At 40.7% G+C, this 18728-nt stretch overlaps 4 protein-coding genes across 4 annotated transcripts; 1 reads left to right on the top strand and 3 right to left on the bottom strand.

The window, feature by feature from the left end:
- Positions 1–253: 253 nt before the first annotated feature.
- Positions 254–867, bottom strand: LOC131677259 (uncharacterized). Its single transcript, XM_058956981.1, has 2 exons — positions 751–867; positions 254–691 (listed from the first exon to the last, which is right to left on the bottom strand). Exons 1-2 carry the CDS (start codon positions 815–817, stop codon positions 315–317), a joined length of 444 nt encoding a protein of 147 aa, XP_058812964.1. The 5' UTR covers positions 818–867; the 3' UTR covers positions 254–314.
- A 43-nt stretch (positions 868–910) lies between these two features.
- LOC131677247 (NPC intracellular cholesterol transporter 2-like) lies at positions 911–1636 on the bottom strand. Its single transcript, XM_058956969.1, has 2 exons — positions 1418–1636; positions 911–1352 (listed from the first exon to the last, which is right to left on the bottom strand). Exons 1-2 carry the CDS (start codon positions 1482–1484, stop codon positions 949–951), a joined length of 471 nt encoding a protein of 156 aa, XP_058812952.1. The 5' UTR covers positions 1485–1636; the 3' UTR covers positions 911–948.
- A 121-nt stretch (positions 1637–1757) lies between these two features.
- On the top strand, positions 1758–3005 carry LOC131677248 (uncharacterized). Its single transcript, XM_058956970.1, has 2 exons — positions 1758–1896; positions 2492–3005. The coding sequence occupies exons 1-2, from the start codon at positions 1830–1832 to the stop codon at positions 2890–2892; spliced, it is 468 nt and encodes a 155-aa protein (XP_058812953.1). The 5' UTR covers positions 1758–1829; the 3' UTR covers positions 2893–3005.
- A 4657-nt stretch (positions 3006–7662) lies between these two features.
- Positions 7663–18093, bottom strand: LOC131694714 (uncharacterized). The gene is made up of 3 exons (XM_058983194.1): positions 15246–18093; positions 14944–15183; positions 7663–9674 (listed from the first exon to the last, which is right to left on the bottom strand). Exons 1-3 carry the CDS (start codon positions 18091–18093, stop codon positions 7663–7665), a joined length of 5100 nt encoding a protein of 1699 aa, XP_058839177.1.
- Between the last annotated feature and the right edge of the window lie 635 nt (positions 18094–18728).

Genomic DNA, 18728 nt, shown 5'->3' on the forward strand with positions numbered 1-18728 from the left:
AAACCGGTTGTTTTATGTAAGTTGGAATTCTTACATAAGCCACTCAGAATTCCGACTGAAATTCCAGTTAGTTTGACTGGATTGTGACTGGGTAGCAATCATTAGCACTAAGCCAATCATTACGAAAAACAATTCAGAGATGGTCTAGACCGCAATGAGTTTGCCAATTTTGCAAATTCAACGGAAAAAATAAATGATGTTACCAGTTAAATGTTGGATTGAGATGTGGAAATAATCAAGCTATCTTACAATCTGTAAACCAAAACAACGACCGAAATGTCATTCTTTATTTTCGCCCAGGAACCTCGCTGATCCTAGATCAACCTCACGTCGGCCGCAAAGCAGACGGCACTCTGTCCACCATCACCACCAATCTCGAATCGCATCCGCACGGTAACTCGGGTTAGCGGTGCCTCAACCGGGGCCGTTCCCGTCAGAATAACCTGCTGACCGCTAGCTAGGGGACAGCTGGCATCAATGTTGGCACAACCATCGCGCAGATGTTCCGGTGTTTCGTATGGTAGGTTGAACTCACCGAGCGTAGCCGTCACGTTCACAGCCAGCATGCTGGTTGGGAAGGGTGGAGCGAACCGAACTCCAAACGAGATGTCCGTCAGGTTCGGAACCTCACATGGCATCACGTTACAACCCGGGATGGTGACCTGAAGTGGATGTGGGAAGCCCTCGCCACCTTGAACGGAGTGGATGGTAGATGATCGGGTAGGTTCGATCGGGGCTAGGATAACTTACAGCGATGGACTTCTACGGAGACAGTCGTAGCCACAAAAATGACTAGTACACTCAGTATTGATCTCATGTTTGGTGAAGTGAAACATTCAACTGCGACTTAAAGCTACGGTTGTGAAATTTTATAGGATTCCAAATCTTTCAAATCACTAGATTAGATAACTGTAGTCCAGCGAGCTTATCTCGCCCAAACTACTTTATTCAGTTGCTAAGTCTCTGGTTGGCCGGTATGATACGGGCGGACGAACGGAAACAGAACAGTGGTTCGCCATCATCGCCGGTCAGCTGTAGTTCCAGATCAACGGTCACATTTGCGAACGGAGCTGAAGCCGGAGTACTAAGATGATAGTTGATCTTTTCACCCAGCAGAATCGGACAGCCGCGGCCGTAGAAGAAATTACAAGCGTCTTGTTGATCCTTTGGCAGCTCATACGGCACCCGGAAATTTCCGAGATAAATATCAAGGGACGCTATCACCGTGGCGCTGCTGCGATCTGATATGAAGTCCAGATCCATATCGACCATTCCGCCGAGTGGAATCACACACGGTTCCACGTAGCAATCAACGACGCGGACTTCCACAGGAGTAGGAGCGTTGCTAGGACCTGACATTTGAACGATGAAAGATTAATAATTCGGAACGGTAGATTAGGATATTGAGGTGTCTTACAGGGTCGCACGGCTAGGCCGAAGGCAATTGCCGGCAGAGCGGTAGCAAGTAGGAAGAAACTGAACATTTCACCGGCAAAACTTGTTACTCGGTTTGTGAAGAGGTAAACACTGAAGTCAACACCGCCCGACGGAGTTGAGGTTCGCCAATTGGACAAACGTGTTATCTAATCAATAGACTACAACGACTATACTAAAATTGGTTGTAAATGGCGGAGAACAAGTGTTTCACAGGTGCAAGAAAATTTTCCAATTAGAAAATCAGCTGTTCCATAGCTGAAATACATTTCGTAGATAACAACAATATCAGGGCACTTTCCTACATTAAAAACTCTCACCGATAAGGTCTGCAAGATTGCAATAAAGATGAATTATATTGCAGAACTGCTTTCAGTCGTTGAAAATCCCCCGAAATGTATAAATTTTTATTTCTGTTAGCTCTAATACCGGGGGTGGCATTTGCTTTGAATCCCGCTCCATGTAAGTAACCCAAAAGCACAGGGAACAGACATATAAGCACTGAGAACTGACATACAAGTAAAGTTTTCAACTTGTGTAAGAAATTAAACTGTCGCTTTAAAATGACAACAGAAAGTAGCAACTTGCCACTGGTCGGCGCTTCGATCGGCCAGCAATCGCTATACGGGACTTGTATGCAAACTTGGATACAATGGTGACTCACGCATGCAAACCTGTATACGATGGTGATTTTCAACGTATTTTCATTTAAATGTTTACACAGGTTTTTCGGGAAAGTTTGTTCTAGCTTATATGTCTGTTCTCTGTGATTTAAGTTAGTATCAAACTTTAAACCGGTGTAAACATTTAAATGGGAATTCGTTGTAAATTACCCTCGCATACAGGTTCGCATGCATGAATCACCATTGTGTTCAAGTTTGCACGCAATAGCGTTTGCTGGCCGATCATAGCGCCGGCTAGTGGCAAGTTACTACTTGCTGGTGGCATTTCAAAACGACAGTTTTATTTCCAACACACATTGAAAACATTGCTTGTATGTCAGTTCTCAGTACACTAATCTGATCAACTGGTGCTGTAACACTTGTTCCCCTCGCAGGCACCTTCCATACCGGTCCGCTACCGGTGGAAGTTCGCGTCGTCGGTTGTCCACCAACGGTACCACAACAACCCTGTATTGTCCCGATCGGGTCCATGGTCGATAGTGAGATCGACTTTATCCTCGAACGGCCAACGACTACACTGAAGGCTTCACTGGATATGTTTCTCGGCAATTTTCGCATACCTTGGAATCTACCGGCGGAACAGGAAGACGCCTGCCAGGATCTGATGAACGGAGTGTCCTGTCCACTGGTAGGCGTGGGCGAACGGATTATCTACAATCTGGTGACGGAAGTTTCGGCCCCCTTTGCCGGTGTTACCGTCGATATGGAGCTTATGCTAACCGACGACCAAGGTCAGGCGGTATTTTGCTATCGCTCGCAGGCTACCGTTGTGTGAGTTTGATAGTTTTTAATGGGATAACTCTTAATTCGCCTTAGTGAACAGGACCAACTGAGCTCGGTTGGGTTTAATAAAGCACAAATTGAGCAGACAGAAAGAACAAGTGTTGACCGGAGAAAAGTTGGTCTTGTTTTTGCTTCTAGTGTGAAGCCGAATCCGAAACCCCTACCACGATGACAGGGCATAGAGCCGCCGGCGGGCATCGTCATAATTCCGACATCAATTATTCATACGTGATTCCAAATACTTTAATGGAAATAGTCTTACCGGTGATTGAAGTTATTTCGCTGAAGGGGTTGTATTCGGGTGAAACCGAGGGGCCTGAGAATTCATAAATATTTTTACATTAAACATCACCGAAAAGTCATAGGAACCAAAAGTGCTTAGCTTCTTTAGTTTTGTTATTCTCAATTTCGCTTTTCTCTGTTTATTTTACTTTTCACTATTTTTTTAAAACTTTTATTTCATTTTTTGCATATAAAAAAACTAAAAATAAACAAAAGAGAATAAAAAATTAAAAATAACACAACATTAAACCATATGAATTTTTTTTAAATTGTTTTTCATTATTTATATTATTTATTCTATTATATTCAATGATGTACCAAATCGGGTTTTTATAATTTCGAGGAAAAAACACAAGGTTTTTTTCCCGGTTAAAATGGTTTTTTCATGGGAAGATTATGTTTTTTGCAATTTTTTGATATTTTAGTAACTGAACATTTATGTATTGTCATTGTCATTAAGTTTTGCTTAAATCTGAAAATTCTTGAAGGTAACGTTATACGGATTTACGCTTGATTTTTATATTCGATTTTTACATCTAAGATATTTTTAATGGTTTTTGCAAAGCATCCTTGCGACTTTCATTTTCGGTCGTCCGAATATAAATGCTAGATTTTTAAAAACTTTAAATGAATCTCATATAATTGATAAAACGAAAAAACCTATGTTCGGTCGTGTTAAAATGATTTGGGAAAAAACCCGGCTAAAACCCAAAAATTATAACGCGGGAAGATGGATTTTTTCCCAGCGGTACATACCTGATTATATTGCATCTTCTGTTTTTTGATATTTTAATAATTTTAATTTTTTTATTTATTTGTTATATTTTTCATTTTTCTTAATTTTTTAGTTTTTTATATGTTGATTTTTTTGTTTGTATTTTTACTATATTATGCATTTTTTTCACTTTTTTAAATTTTCTTTTTTACATTTTCATTCCTTTTTTTATTTTTGTATTCCATTATTACTATTTCTTTCCTTTTTATCTTTAATTTAATTTTTCCTTTTTCTCTTTATTTTTTCTATTTATTTTAAGTTTTATATTCTTTTTTTATTTTCATATTTTTTATTTTATTTGGATTTCTTTCCATTATTTTTTGACATCCCTACTTATAATTAAAAATCATAAATTGATTCGAAAAATCAAATAGAATCAAAAGGAAATATAACAAAACATTCATTTTATTTATTTTTTTATATTTTGATTCCTTTTTTGTATTTTTCTTTTATTTAATCTTTTTTCTTATTTTTTCATATTTTTGTATTTTTCTTTTGTTAATTTTTTCTATTATTTTCTCATTCTTTTATTTTTGTATTTATTTTATTCTTCCTTTTTCATCATTCTTTCACCTTAGAATTTTTTGTTTTGTTTAATTTTCATGCTTTTTGTTTTTATTTTATTTTTCTATCTTACTTGTTTGTTTCTTATTTATATTCATTCTTCTATTTTCGTATATTTTTATCCTTTTTTGCATTCCTTCTAATAGAAAATATAAAACAATCGATAGAGAAAAATAGCATAAAAACTAAGAAAGGCAACAAATAAACCACATCAAATGTACGTTTTTGTGTTTTTTTAATTATTTATATTATTTTGTTTTTTTATTGTTTTTAGTTTCTTTTCGAATTTGTTTTAGATACTTTGCATTTTATATTTATTTTTTTGTGTTTTTGTATTTCTTGAACTTAATTTTTTGCTTCTTAATTTGTATTTTTTAAATTTATTGTATTTTTTGTATTATCAGTTGCAATTTTTATTCTTCGCGTTTGTTAATTCATTTTCTTAATTTTTTCCATTTTGTATTCTTATCGCGTCATTTGCTGTTTGATTATTTCTAATTTCACGTTTTTTATAAATTTGTTGTTTCACATTTTCTATTTTTACAGATCTTTATTTTTGTATGCCACATAAAACTATCACTATCATAGTTTTTCTTACTTTTTAATTCTTCTTTTATTTTTCCATCTTAGAATTACCAATATTTTTCTTTAATTATTTTATTTTCTTAAATTTTTATTTTGTATTATTTTTAAATTTATTTCTTTTATATTCGTTTTTCTTTTCTTTTGTTTTTTGTTGTTATTTTTTGTTTTCCTCTTTTTTATTTTCGTTATATTTTCTTTCCTTTATTTGTTTCAATTTTCTTTTTCTTATTCTTTCATTTTCTTATTATTCCTACTTTGCGTAATAGAATGAAAAATAGGAAAAAGAAAATAATAACAAAACATTCAAAGCAAATAAAATTTTTAAGAATTTATTTTATGCGTTATTTTTAAGAATTTATTTTTTATTCATTTTTTTATTGTTGCGTTTTTTTATTTTCTGTATTTTCATTATTATTTTAGTTTGTTTAAGTTAAGTTAAGTTTGATTTTCTGAGATTGCATTTATTTTTTTTAAATTTTGTATTCGAATTTTTTGATTTTCTTGTTTTGGGTTTTCATATTTTTTGGATAATATTTGTAAAATTTTAATGCGTTTTGGACTACTTTTGCATTTTTTATTTTTGTTATTGCATTTTCTTTATATTTGAATTTGTTTATTTCCTTGCATGTTTTCATTTTTTTTAAATTATTTTGTTGTTTTATTGTTGTACTTTACTATTTTTGTTTCTTTAAATCTTTTTGTCTTTGTATATTTTTTTTTAGTTTTAATTTTTGAATTTATTTTTCTTATTTAGTTATGTTAATTCATTTATTTTTGTTCTATTTTAATACTTTTCTCATTCTTGTATAAAATATGTTTCTCATTTTTTATTTTTGTAGATATTTTATATATTCAAATCTCTCTAATTTTATTTTTTAATTGCTTTGTTATTTCTGTTCTTCGTTTTAGTTTTATTTTCATGTTTTTATTGTATTTGATATTTTTTGTTCCATATTTTTTGGTTTTGCAATTTATTACCATTTTTTATTCATCTTTATTTTTTTAATTTTCTTGTTTTTCATTTTGCTTTCATATGCTCATTTTGAACTTTTTTATTTTCTTCCTTTTTAACTTTTTATTTATATTACTATTGTTATTTTTTATATTAAATTAATTTTTTGCAGCTTTATTTTTCTATTTATTTATTTTTTTTTCATTTTGTTTTATTTTATGCAATGAAGATTCATTTTTGTCAGCCCCTTAGTGTATTTAGGCTAACAATATGGGACAATATGTGACATTGACAAATTCAGAACATTTTTTTTTGTTCTTTTTAATAAATTATTTCTGCTAAAATTTTCCTCTTTAGTCCATAGACATAGCCATTCATAACCCTTGCTGATTATTTAGTACAAATTTTACATAGGGGGTTTACAACGAAAAATTTAAAAAATGGATTAATCCTGTTAAGACGTCTTCCGTTTAATTCCACTTCAATAGTAGAATTAAACGGAAGACATCTGTCTTATCAGGATTGATTGTGATATTCCACTAAGTTGCTCAAAAAATGAATTTTGTAAGAAATTATAAAAAAATGGAATTTTTATTTTTGCATGGAAAATATGGTCAAGAAAATCGGTATTAAAAAACGAAACAAAATAATGTTTAAACCGTTTGAAAAATAGTAAGATACACCAATACAAACATGTTAGAAATAGCAAAACGCAGAAAGAACCGAAGAATGAAAAGCCAAAGGCAGTATCACTTAAAATGTAAAATTAATTGTTAACCAAAAAAATAAGTAAATAAATTCACATTGATTGAAAAAAAAATGGTCAAGAAAGGATTTTTGCGTTATTTTTATTAATCATTTTGATTAATTTTTTCTATGTATTTTCACATTCAATTTGTTTTTAGTTGTAATTTTCATTTTCTTTAATTTAGTTTTTTTAAACTTATTTTCATTATTTATTTTCTTTATTTTGCTTTTAGTCCTTTTTAGTACTTTAGATTTTTATTTAATATTCTTTTTAATTTTTTTTATTTCTATAATATTATTTTTGCTTTTCGTTTTGTTTTTTAGTTTCCTTTTTTAATATCATGTTTATTTTAATTTTTTTCTTCTATTTTTTATTTTCCTTGCATTTTTAAATTTCATTTATTATACTTTAATTTCTAGGAATTAATTTTCTTTTAATTTTCTCATCTTTTTTTGCTCTGATTGTTTAGTTTTTCTCCATTTTTCATGACTTTCATAAGCTCATCCATTTTCTTAAATTTACATCAAAGAATCTCTCATACAATGGATAGAAATGAATAGAATGTATATAAAAAGTAGTGGCAACGTGAGGTCCAACAAAAAGCGCGGAAGGTCACTCGACGGACGGAATTACCGGGGACTGTATGATACGTGATCGATAAAATGAAAAGAAGCGTCGTACTTCTATCGACTAACAATTTGTACTGCTTTATTTGATCCAGTTAGGGGGTTTTTATAATTAGTAGAAACAAAAGGGTAAAGAAAAAAATGTGCTTGGCTTTTGATAAGCGATAATAGCATATGGCTCATTGGTGCTGTGGTAGTGCGCCAACGCTACCCGTTGGCGCCAAATCATTTTAGATCTGTTTCGACCGCAGTAAATAGGGTGGCTCTTGGTTCTTGCGCGAACATAAACCGCCCACCAAATTCCGAGTAGGAATTTCCGACCCATTCCTTCCTGCCACGTATTCGTCCATATCCAGAGGAAATCGACGTAGCTTCCTGATGTCACGTCGAAAAACACCGCTGGCAGTTTGAACTGCAACCACTCTAACAAGTCCATCTTGCCCGGGAAAGAGCTCCACGATTCGTCCTAGCGGCCACTGCTGAGGTTTCTCGTTGTCGTCAGTAAGCAGGACAAAATCACCTTTGGCAATGTTTGGTGACGAAGATTGCCATTTTGCCAGCTTCTGCAATGATTGGACATATTCTGTCTGCCAGCGAACCCGAAATTCCTGAGCCAAACGTTGCACATATTTCCATCGGGATAACGAGCCAATTTGTTGTTCCAAGTGATTGACTTCAGGAAGCGCGCCAAGGGGCCGTAGGATTAAGAAGTGCGCCGGTGTTAGAGGTTGCGGATCCCTGGGATCGTCCGAAATTGTAGAGATCGGACGCGAATTCATGCACGCAGCGACCTGGGCGAGAAGAGTGCTTAATTCCTCAAAAGTGTAGTTATAATTACCTCCAATTTTGTTGAGAAAAGTCTTCGTCACTTTGATGCCAGCCTCCCACAGTCCACCATGGTGAGGAGAGCGCGCGGGTATGAAGAACCATTCAACACGCCGGTTGGATAGGAAGTCGTTAACCTCGTCACTGCGTTCTGTACAATCGATCTGCTTGTAGAGTTCCCGAAGAATTTTCGCTGCGGATCGCAGATTTGTAGCGTTATCAGAATACATCCCATTGGGCACTCCGTATCGACTGATAAATCGTGTGAAAGCAGCGAGGAATGCTGATGCACTTAAATCGGAAACTGCTTCCAGATGTACTGCTCGTGTCCCAAAGCAAACAAACAAGGCAATATATCCTTTCGTCGGTACAGCGCCACGAGCCCTTCGTCCGATTATTTGCACCGGACCAGCGTAATCAACCCCTGTGATGCTAAACGGTGGAAGTGGTTTTAAACGGTCAGCTGGTAATTGCCCCATTTGTTGCTCCATGCGCGCCGGTTGGACCCGATGACACGTCACACAATCTCGACACACTTTGCGGGCTGCACTACTCCCTTTAAGAATCCAGAAACGTACTCGGGTGGCAGCTAGCAACGACTGTGGGCCACAATGCAGGTGCTCTTGGTGCTCGTAGAGAAGGATTAGCGAAGTCAATCTTGAGTGTCGAGGTAGTACAATTTGATGCTTATTATCATAGCTTAAATTGGACTGACGCAGCCTTCCGCCCACCCTGATGAGACTGTTTACATACAGGAACGGATCGAGCTGCTTTGAAGAGCTACTACTCAAGACGCCGGAGCCTCGTTGTAGTTGGTTGAGTTCTGCTGAGAAATGCTGCTGTTGTACGTGTTGAAGATATTTCACTAAGGCGAAATCGATCTCGTCGGGTGTTAAACGATCAGAGACTCGGAACTCACGATGATTAAACCGAAGCAGCCTAGCGGTCACGCGAAGCAAAAGTTGCAGATTGGGATAATATCTGGACAGCATTTTATCCAAAAAACTGTTCTCGTATACAGCGAAACATGCCACGGTTGTAACTCGCTGTTCTCTTTTAATTTGCCGTTGCTCATTAGTGTCGCACTCAAGTCCCATTGCAAAGTTTTTCTCCGTCCCAGATGGCGTCCAGGGGGGACCGTGCCACCAAAGAGAGTTTCCCTGAAGTTGATCGGGAAATGCACCACGCGAGATTAGGTCTGCAGGATTGTCTCGAGTACCCACGTGATACCAGTTGATGGAAGGTAAATGGGTGGCGATCTCTGCGACACGATTTGCTATGAAAGTTTTCCACTTCGCAGCACCGGCCGACATCCATGCCAACGCCACCTTCGAATCAGAAAACGCTTTTATCTCGTAGAACGCCGTCGAAGAGAGTGCGGCTCTCACGTTTGAGATAAGCCGTGCGAGAATGACCGCTGAACACAATTCCAGACGAGGTATAGTTGTTCTGTTGTTGCCTATGGGAGCCAGTTTCGACTTGGCACAAAGAAGATGAGACGAAACATTCCCTTTGTCGTCTATGGCTCTGACCCGGGCCCCGTGGTGGTGGAGGAACGCTACGTGGGAAGCTGAGCTGCAAGCAACCGGGCGGGTCATAGGTGGTGGATAATGCTTAATCGCGATAGCAACTAGTTGTGATTCGCGACCCGAACCAGCAGCGGGGGCTGACTGCGGGTGTGGTAGGACGAGGTAGTGGGCCCTATACGTCCTAGGACTAAATACCACATGCCCTAAAGCAGCCCTGACAAGGCGAGCCAGTGCCGCCTTTAAATAAGCGCTTAGCCCAAATCCCTCTCCTCCCGTTATCCTTCCTTCCTTCTGCGGCTGTTCGCCCATCTAAATATGGAAGCTGTTCTTCAATGTCAGCTTCTTTCACCGAACAGCCTAGATAAGCCATGTAGTGTCGGTAGCGGCTAAGAATTACACTACGGACTACCTGTTTCAGTGGTAAAAATCTACCAAACAGGGAACCCCAATTCCATAGTGTCATGCGACCCGTGCTATGGGTAAAATTGTTGAGGGGGTTTAAAACATTCTCAATGGCGAACGGAGCCTGGGAAGAGTCGGGCGAATTCCCCAGTATACTGCATTACGCAGCGGAACGTTCACTCTACACACCGATTTTTTCACCGATGATCCACTTAATTTTGCCGAATTTTTGTTGGCTGGGGGTTTGCAGAGACTCTCGGCTGATGGTAGTTCGGTGAAGTTTTGTTGAGTCTCGATTATCAAATTTCGATGTGTACAGATGAACCTGCCCAGAGGCCGTGTGGTATCCGGCCTAGAATTGAGCCACTTGAGTCCTGCTGCCATGTCGTAGGAGGCGACTGAAAGTAGGAGACCCTAAGTCAAGGTGTAGTTCCGTGCCGAGGACTTAATGATTGGAGGGTCTAAAATATGCCAGTCGCGCACGGAGCATTTTGGGTTTTGCCCTTGCTGTGTTATGCGAATCTCTGACACAGTGGACCATTATTTTCTTCGCAAATCGTGGGAATCAAATGATCATGTCCCATTTAAACCTGATATGGCTCGCTAAATGCGTTAACATCCCAACTCGCTTGGTGTCCTCTAGTTGTTGTGCAATTTGTGTTGGAGATGAAATGTGCAGTTCTCTAATCAACAATGGTTAGAATAGCACAAGTCAATCTCCAACATAAACGTACAGCAACTATGAATTTATCTCGACTCATGCAGGAAGGTAAAGCTTCCATAGCATTGGTTCAAGAACCGTATTTCCATAAAGGAAACTTCTATTTTGGAAAGTTACTTAACACTGCCTTCATTGCTTACAACAAGACAGGCATGACTAACCCACGTGAAATGCCTCGTGCTTGCATTCTTGCAAATAAGGCTATTGACGCGTGTCTCATATCGGAGCTCACAACTCGCGATATCTGTGTTGTCACAGTTACATTGACTGTCGGAAACGTAGACAAAAAATATATATATTGTTCAGCATACCTACCGCATAACGAATCATCTCCTTCTGATGATTTCAAAAGCGTTGTATCATATTGTAGCAGAAATGGGCTTCCGCTCATTATCGGCAGTGATGCGAATGCTCATCACATCATTTGGGGCAGCTCAGACATCAATCTGAGAGGCTCTGAACTGATGGAGTACATAAGTAGTACAAATCTCCATATTCTGAATGTGGGAAACCGACCAACTTTTGCGAGGTCTGGGAGGGAGGAGGTGTTAGACATAACACTTTGCTCTGATAGAATTTTGCATGAACTGGGAAATTGGCAGGTTCCAAATGAAACTGAACCGTCTCTATCCGATCATAAATATATATTTTTCGAGCATTTTGATGTCACCTTCAATGTGGTGACATATCGTAATCCTAAATCTACAAACTGGGACCTCTTTTTGGAAAACTTGGCGACTAAATTTCATGAATATTTTCCAACAATTAGTCAATTAGACGACTTAGATGACGTCGTGGATACGACAAACTCATTCATATTAGCATCCTACGAAGAAGCTTGTCCACTTCGTACTGTTAAATCGACTAGGGGAACCCCTTGGTGGAGGGCTGAGCTTGATAGAATGAAGAAAGTTATGAGAAGAGCTTGGAACCGGCGTCAGCGTGATGACTCCAGGGCTTTCAGGTCAGCTCGTAGTGCATATAAGAAATGTCTTAGATCTGCAGAACGGGCTGGCTGGCAAAGCCTATGCACTAATGTCTCTAGTCTGAACGAGGCTAGCAGATTAAATAAAATTCTCTCCAAATCGAATGATTTTCAGATGAACTCCTTGAAAACCAGAGATGGTGTTTATGTGACAGACGAAAAAGATGTTCTTAATTGTCTCTTCGACACACACTTTCCAGGTTGTATCGATCCGGAGTTGATCAATGTTCACAGATCTCATTCTGGTGATTCGGACTCGTGGGCGTTAGCACGCACATTGGTTTCCACTGAATCGGTCAAGTGGGCAGTTGACAGCTTTGCTCCATACAAATCACCCGGAAAAGATGGAATACTTCCCGTGCTACTGCAAAAGGGATTTGATATTCTTAAACATGTCTTGAAAAAGATTTTGCTTTCCAGTCTTGCTACCGGGTATATCCCGAAAGCATGGCGAGAAATAACTGTTAGATTTATTCCCAAAGGGGGGCGCTCAAGCTATGAAGAAGCCAAGAGTTTTAGGCCTATCAGCTTAAGTTCTTTTCTTCTGAAAGCTTTGGAACGGATAATCGATCATCACATCAGGAACGTTAGTTTAGTTGAATATCCTCTGCACAAAATGCAACATGCATATCAGTGTGGGAAATCCACGATCACTCTGCTTCACGATGTTGTTTACAACATTGAGAAAGCCTTCTCGCTCAAGCAATCTAGCTTGGGTGTATTCCTAGATATTGAGGGTGCTTTTGACAATGTGTCCTTCCAGTCTATTCTGGAAGCGACGCGCGGTCATGGGATACCTGCATGTATCTCAGGTTGGATAAACGCAATGCTTAGTAACCGCATACTTTGCTCGTCACTGCGACAGGCTGAGATACGGAAGTTGAGTATTTGCGGTTGTCCTCAGGGCGGCGTTCTGTCACCTTTGTTATGGAACTTAGTAGCTGACGGCTTGTTGAAGAAACTCAATGAGCTTGGATTTCCAACCTACGGGTTTGCTGACGATTACCAAATACTAATTACTGGATTTTGCATCGGAACAATCTTTGACTTGATGCAACAGGCATTAAGAGCTGTCGAACAGTGGTGTCGACAAGTTAAACTATCAGTTAACCCAAGCAAAACTTCAATGGTTCTTTTCACGAAGAAGCGAATAACAACCGGGGTTCGTCCCTTGCAGTTCTTTGATTCTGAGCTGCTGTGTGCAGATCAAGTCAAATACGTTGGAGTCATATTGGATTCCAAACTGAATTGGTCTGCTCACATTGAGTTCAGAGTCAAGAAAGCGTGCATGGCCTTCGGGCAGTGCAGACGAACTTTTGGAAAGACCTGGGGTCTCAAACCTAAATACATCTATTGGATTTACACGACAATTGTACGTCCAATACTGTCATACGGATGCCTTGTGTGGTGGCAGAGGGGAGAGGTGGTGACAGTCCAGTCAAAGCTAAACCATCTGCAAAGAATGGCGCTCATGGCGTTGACTGGTGCTTTCACCACGACTCCGACTGCTGCTCTTGAGGCACTTCTAAATATCAAACCATTACACATACACTTAAAACAAGAAGCACTATCATGTGCATACAGACTGCCGGTTACTGGGCTTTGGAACAGTAATCATGTTGATCTTGCTACCAGTCATACACGATTGTGGTCACAAATGGTTACATGGGGTGAAGATATTCTTGCTCCCAGCGATATTACACTCACTTGTAGTTTTCCTTACAGGACATTCCATGTGAAGATTCCCTCTCGAGAGGAGTGGTTGTCTGGCTTTATGGAAAGACAACAACAAACGCAAGTGGTTTGTTATACTGACGGTTCTCTGATGGAGGGACGTGCCGGTGCTGGTGTCTACTGTCGTGAAATGAGATTGGAACAATCTCACTCACTAGGTAGATACTGTACTGTATTCCAAGCAGAAATCTTTGCGATTATGTGCGGGGTGCAATCGGCCCTTCAACTGAGTTTGTCCGGCAGAGTTATAAACTTCTGCTCCGATAGTCAGGCTGCAATCAAGGCCCTTAGCTCAGACAAATCCCGGTCCAAGCTAGTGATCGCGTGCCGAACCCAAATCGAAGAACTAAGCATTGTCAACACTATCTACCTTGTCTGGGTGCCCGGACATTGCGGTATTACTGGAAATGAATGGGCTGACGAATTGGCCAGGGCAGGTTCAGCGATTGACTTCGTTGGTCCTGAGCCCGCGCTGCCAATTTCGACAAGTTGGATAAGGGAAAAAATACGGTCCTGGGCTTCGTCCGAGCACCGCAATTATTGGAGAAATCTACAAACGTGTCGCCAAACAAAGGCGTTTCTAGAACAACCATGCCCAGTGGTTTCGAAAAATCTCTTACATTTTTCGAAGCTCCACTGCGGCATGCTGACCAGGGCTTTAACCGGCCACTGCAAACTCAATTATCACATGGCAACTATTCAGCGCGCTGAGTCTTTTTCATGTGATCTTTGTGAATCCGACTACGGAACTTCATATCATCTGATATGCAACTGCCCAGCGCTAGCGCAATTGCGATTACGAGTCTTCAGCCGTCCTTATATAGACGAAACCATGTTTGGTCGACTGAAACTCAGAGACATACTAAAGTTTCTTATCCAATGTGGTAAAGAGCTTTAGGCTTATTCGCAGGCAAGTTGAACTACTTGTGAGTTTAATTTACCTGTTGTTTATTTTTTGTTTTGTGCTGTTTTTCCCACCCTTCCAAGTCTACTTCCCCACACCTCCTTGTCCTTTCCTTCCGCTCAGGAAATGATGAAAACACACGGCAAGGCACAAATCCCCGACTATGTACGGGGAACGTGCCATTTGAGCCAATATATTCTGATTCCTGATTCCTGATAGGTCTGCAGGATTGTCTCGAGTACCCACGTGATACCAGTTGATGGAAGGTAAATGGGTGGCGATCTCTGCGACACGATTTGCTATGAAAGTTTTCCACTTCGCAGCACCGGCCGACATCCATGCCAACGCCACCTTCGAATCAGAAAACGCTTTTATCTCGTAGAACGCCGTCGAAGAGAGTGCGGCTCTCACGTTTGAGATAAGCCGTGCGAGAATGACCGCTGAACACAATTCCAGACGAGGTATAGTTGTTCTGTTGTTGCCTATGGGAGCCAGTTTCGACTTGGCACAAAGAAGATGAGACGAAACATTCCCTTTGTCGTCTATGGCTCGTATGTAGATGCAAGCGCCCATTGCTGAGTTGGATGCATCGCAGTAACCGTGCAGGTAGAGACGAGACCAGCTTCGCATGTCGATTGCTCTGCGTGGAATCTGAAATGAATCAAGAAGAGAGAGCTTTTGCACCAAAACAAACCAATCGTTGATCGACTCACCGGGGGGAGTTGCATCCCAGTCCACCCTCAGCTCCCACAATCGCTGCATCACCAGTTTTGCCCGTACGATGATCGGTGCGAGAAGTCCCAAAGGGTCGAAGAGGCCGGCAATCTGGGATAGGATAGTGCGTTTTGTGGGCTGAGAGATCTCTTTCGGATAGTACGCAAAGTGGAACTCGTCACTGCACGGCTGCCAATGCATACCAAGAGCCTTGATGCTGCTTCCGTTTTCTTCGATGGGGATTTTCAGCTCCAAATCTGCCTCAGGAACTCCGTCCAAGACGTCAGAACAGTTTGATACCCATTTCCGGAGATGAAAACCACCTGCTGCAAACATCTCGGTGAGTTGTTCTCGCAACATCTTCGCTTCTGCTTCAGACGACGCGCCAGTAAGAACGTCATCGATGTATATCCCCTTCTCAGCTTTCTCAACAGCCACGGGATATTGCTGGCGGTACGACTCCAAAAGCTGCTGAACGCATTTTGTGGCTAAATAGGATGCGCTTTTGGTTCCAAACGTCACCGTATTTAAACGATATTCCTTCACACTTTCATCCTTATTCCATCTCCACAAGATTTTGAGAAGGGCACAATCGTCCTTGTTCGACCATATCATACGGTACATTTGTTTTACATCTCCGACCAAAACGATTGGTGGGAAACGGAAACGCAACAAAATGTTGATCAATGAATCTTGGATGACGGGTCCGCACATAAGCGTGTCATTCAACGAGAGACCATTGGTGGTCTTTGCCGAAGCGTCGAACACAACCCGGCATTTGGTGGTCGTACTTGTAGTTTTAACCACGCAATGGTGTGGCAGGTAAACCGATATTTTGGGTGAAATTGTTTCAACAAGTGACATGTGGCCGAGATCAATATACTCACGAATGAAAGCATGGTATTCGCTTCTGAGCTGAGGATTTCGGTCGAGTTTCCTCTCGAGGTGGTACAGCCTTCTCTCCGCAATTTGTTTTGAATCACCCAGTTGACTCGGGTCACGTAAAAATGGGAGCTTGACTATAAATTTTCCATGCTCCGCTCGGACTGTGTGTTCAGCGAAATGTTGCTCGCAAAGTTGTTCCTCTTCGCTGAGATGATTGGTAGTGGTTGAGTATTCTTCTAATTCCCAGACCTTGCGCAGTTGCTGAGAGAGATCACCGTCGGTCGATGTCAACAAGCAGGTTGAGGTATGAGATTCATTATCATATTTGGGTTCATGATAGCGGCCTGCGATTACCCAGCCGAGCTTAGTATTTTGTAATGTTGGTAAGCTGTCGTCAATACTGAGATTTATTTTGCCGGGCTCCAGTAACTGGAAAAACAATTCAATGCCCAGCAACACTTCTACCTTACCCGGGCGATGAAAGAGTGGATCAGCCAGATGCACTGATCCTGGTATGGGCCAATCATCGATATTAGCTGGCTTGCAGGGAAGCGTTTTGCTGATGGTCTCCAACACAATGCAAGGCACAGAGGTGCGATAGTCCGTACAGCGGGATGAGATGATTATTTCTGCACACTTGTTAGCGTGCGCGGGTGTAGCAGAAATGCCTTCAAGACTTACGTCGGCTGCTTGCGTTTTGAGTCCGAGCTGCTTGCAGAATGTTTCACTTATGAAGCTAACTTGAGACGCGCAATCTAGCACTGCACGGCAAGCTCGAGGGTGTCCATTGCTGTCCAGAACATTAATTGCAACGGTAGCAAGAAGCACATTAGAAGCATCGATGCAGGTAGGGGAGTCGAGGGCCGAAATTAAAGACTGAGCTGACTGTCCTAAATTTGCCTGGGCCATGACTGATGCTGATCTGGTTGGCTGCGTGATTGCTGGTGACGAGTGATGGTGCAGCAGGGTGTGATGAGATAAATTGCACTTTCTACACGTACCTGCTTTACAAGCTTCACCTGGATGTGTTTTAAGACAATTGTTACACAGCTTCATCCTATTTACATGAGCGAGGCGTTCGTCGTGGCTCATGTGGAGAAATTTACCACATTGGTAAAGATGATGATTTTGCTTCGAGCAAACGTTGCAGAGCGGAGGATTCGTGGCGACGAATGCGGTGGCGCCTCTGTATTGAAGCTTGGAAGGTTGTTTGAAGGGCACACTAGCTTTCGACTTCACTGATTGAGCTGACTCCAAAGCGAAACTCCTCGATTCAATAAATTTTAGAAAGCATTGTAGGTTCACGTCATCTTCTTCCATTTCGGCAGTCTTCTGACACCAAAGCTGTTTCGTGTCCGCATCCACCTTTTCGCTGAGTATGAACAGGAGCCACGTGTCACGATCCTCCATATCTATTGCCTTTAAAGCACGAATTACCTCATCCGAAATATCGTGCAACGATCGTAAGCCGTGCGCTGAAGATGATGCTAGCGGAGGCTGAGTTAAAAATCGTTTGATATGCTGATTTGCTATTTCACGTGGCTTATCATACCTTGATTTTAGCTTCTCTAGAGCGAGTCCGTAATTTGCATCGGTAATTTTTAGATGCGAGATCAATGAAGCCGCCTCACCCGATAAATTCGTTTTTAAATAGTACAGCTTCTGACTATCTTTCAGTCCTGGGTTTTGGTGCACCAGACTGTCGAACAAGTCAAAAAAGGATTGCCATTCAAGGTAGTTGCCACTGAAGATAGGCATATTCATTTGTGGCAATTTCAGATCGGTAGGCAGAGGTATAGCACTGTTTCTAGCCAACACATGAGAAGCGGTAGGTACGGGAGCCATGTTTGCCGTCATCACACGTAAAAATTCAGCCTGCTGGTCGGCCAATTGCCGAATGATGTCAGGTGGTGGAGATTGCCCGGCGGCACCGTTTGCGCGATCCTTCACCAACTTAAGCATTTTCAACAAACGATTTTTTAGCAGAATATAAAAACTCTCAATTTTGCTCTGCCGTTGCACGGCGTCTTCATATTCTTCATCATTTTCACTCGCGTCGACAATTCGTTTGTGTACGGCACAAAAGGCTGCCCACACCTCACTTGAAGTGTCTAATTCAATTTGAACTTCGATTTCTTCAGCCTCTTCTGGCCTAAATTTTTCTACGGTCTCCGAAATTCGTTTTAACCGAGGCTCAAGCGATTTACGTTCGCGGACGAGTTTATCCATCTTTGTGGATTTCGCGCACTTTTTGTCCAGAAAGTCACTTCTGCTCACTGTTTCTAGTGTTAAACACCACTATAATGCCGATTGGCAGAAGCACAACGGGCCTGCACGGCGGCGACAGGGCCAATTCACGGGCACTAGTGGTTAATTTATTAGTGTTTCGCGGCGAACTTTACACTAATCCGGCTCGAAGGACCATATGGCAACGTGAGGTCCAACAAAAAGCGCGGAAGGTCACTCGACGGACGGAATTACCGGGGACTGTATGATACGTGATCGATAAAATGAAAAGAAGCGTCTCCCCAAGGCTCTTGGCGGGTGCCAAATAGAGATAGACGGGTATGGGTTTTTTGAACCCAGATTTAAAATAA

The sequence above is a fragment of the Topomyia yanbarensis genome, chromosome 1, assembly GCF_030247195.1.
Source record: "Topomyia yanbarensis strain Yona2022 chromosome 1, ASM3024719v1, whole genome shotgun sequence".
In the NCBI taxonomy this organism is placed as follows: domain Eukaryota; kingdom Metazoa; phylum Arthropoda; class Insecta; order Diptera; family Culicidae; genus Topomyia; species Topomyia yanbarensis.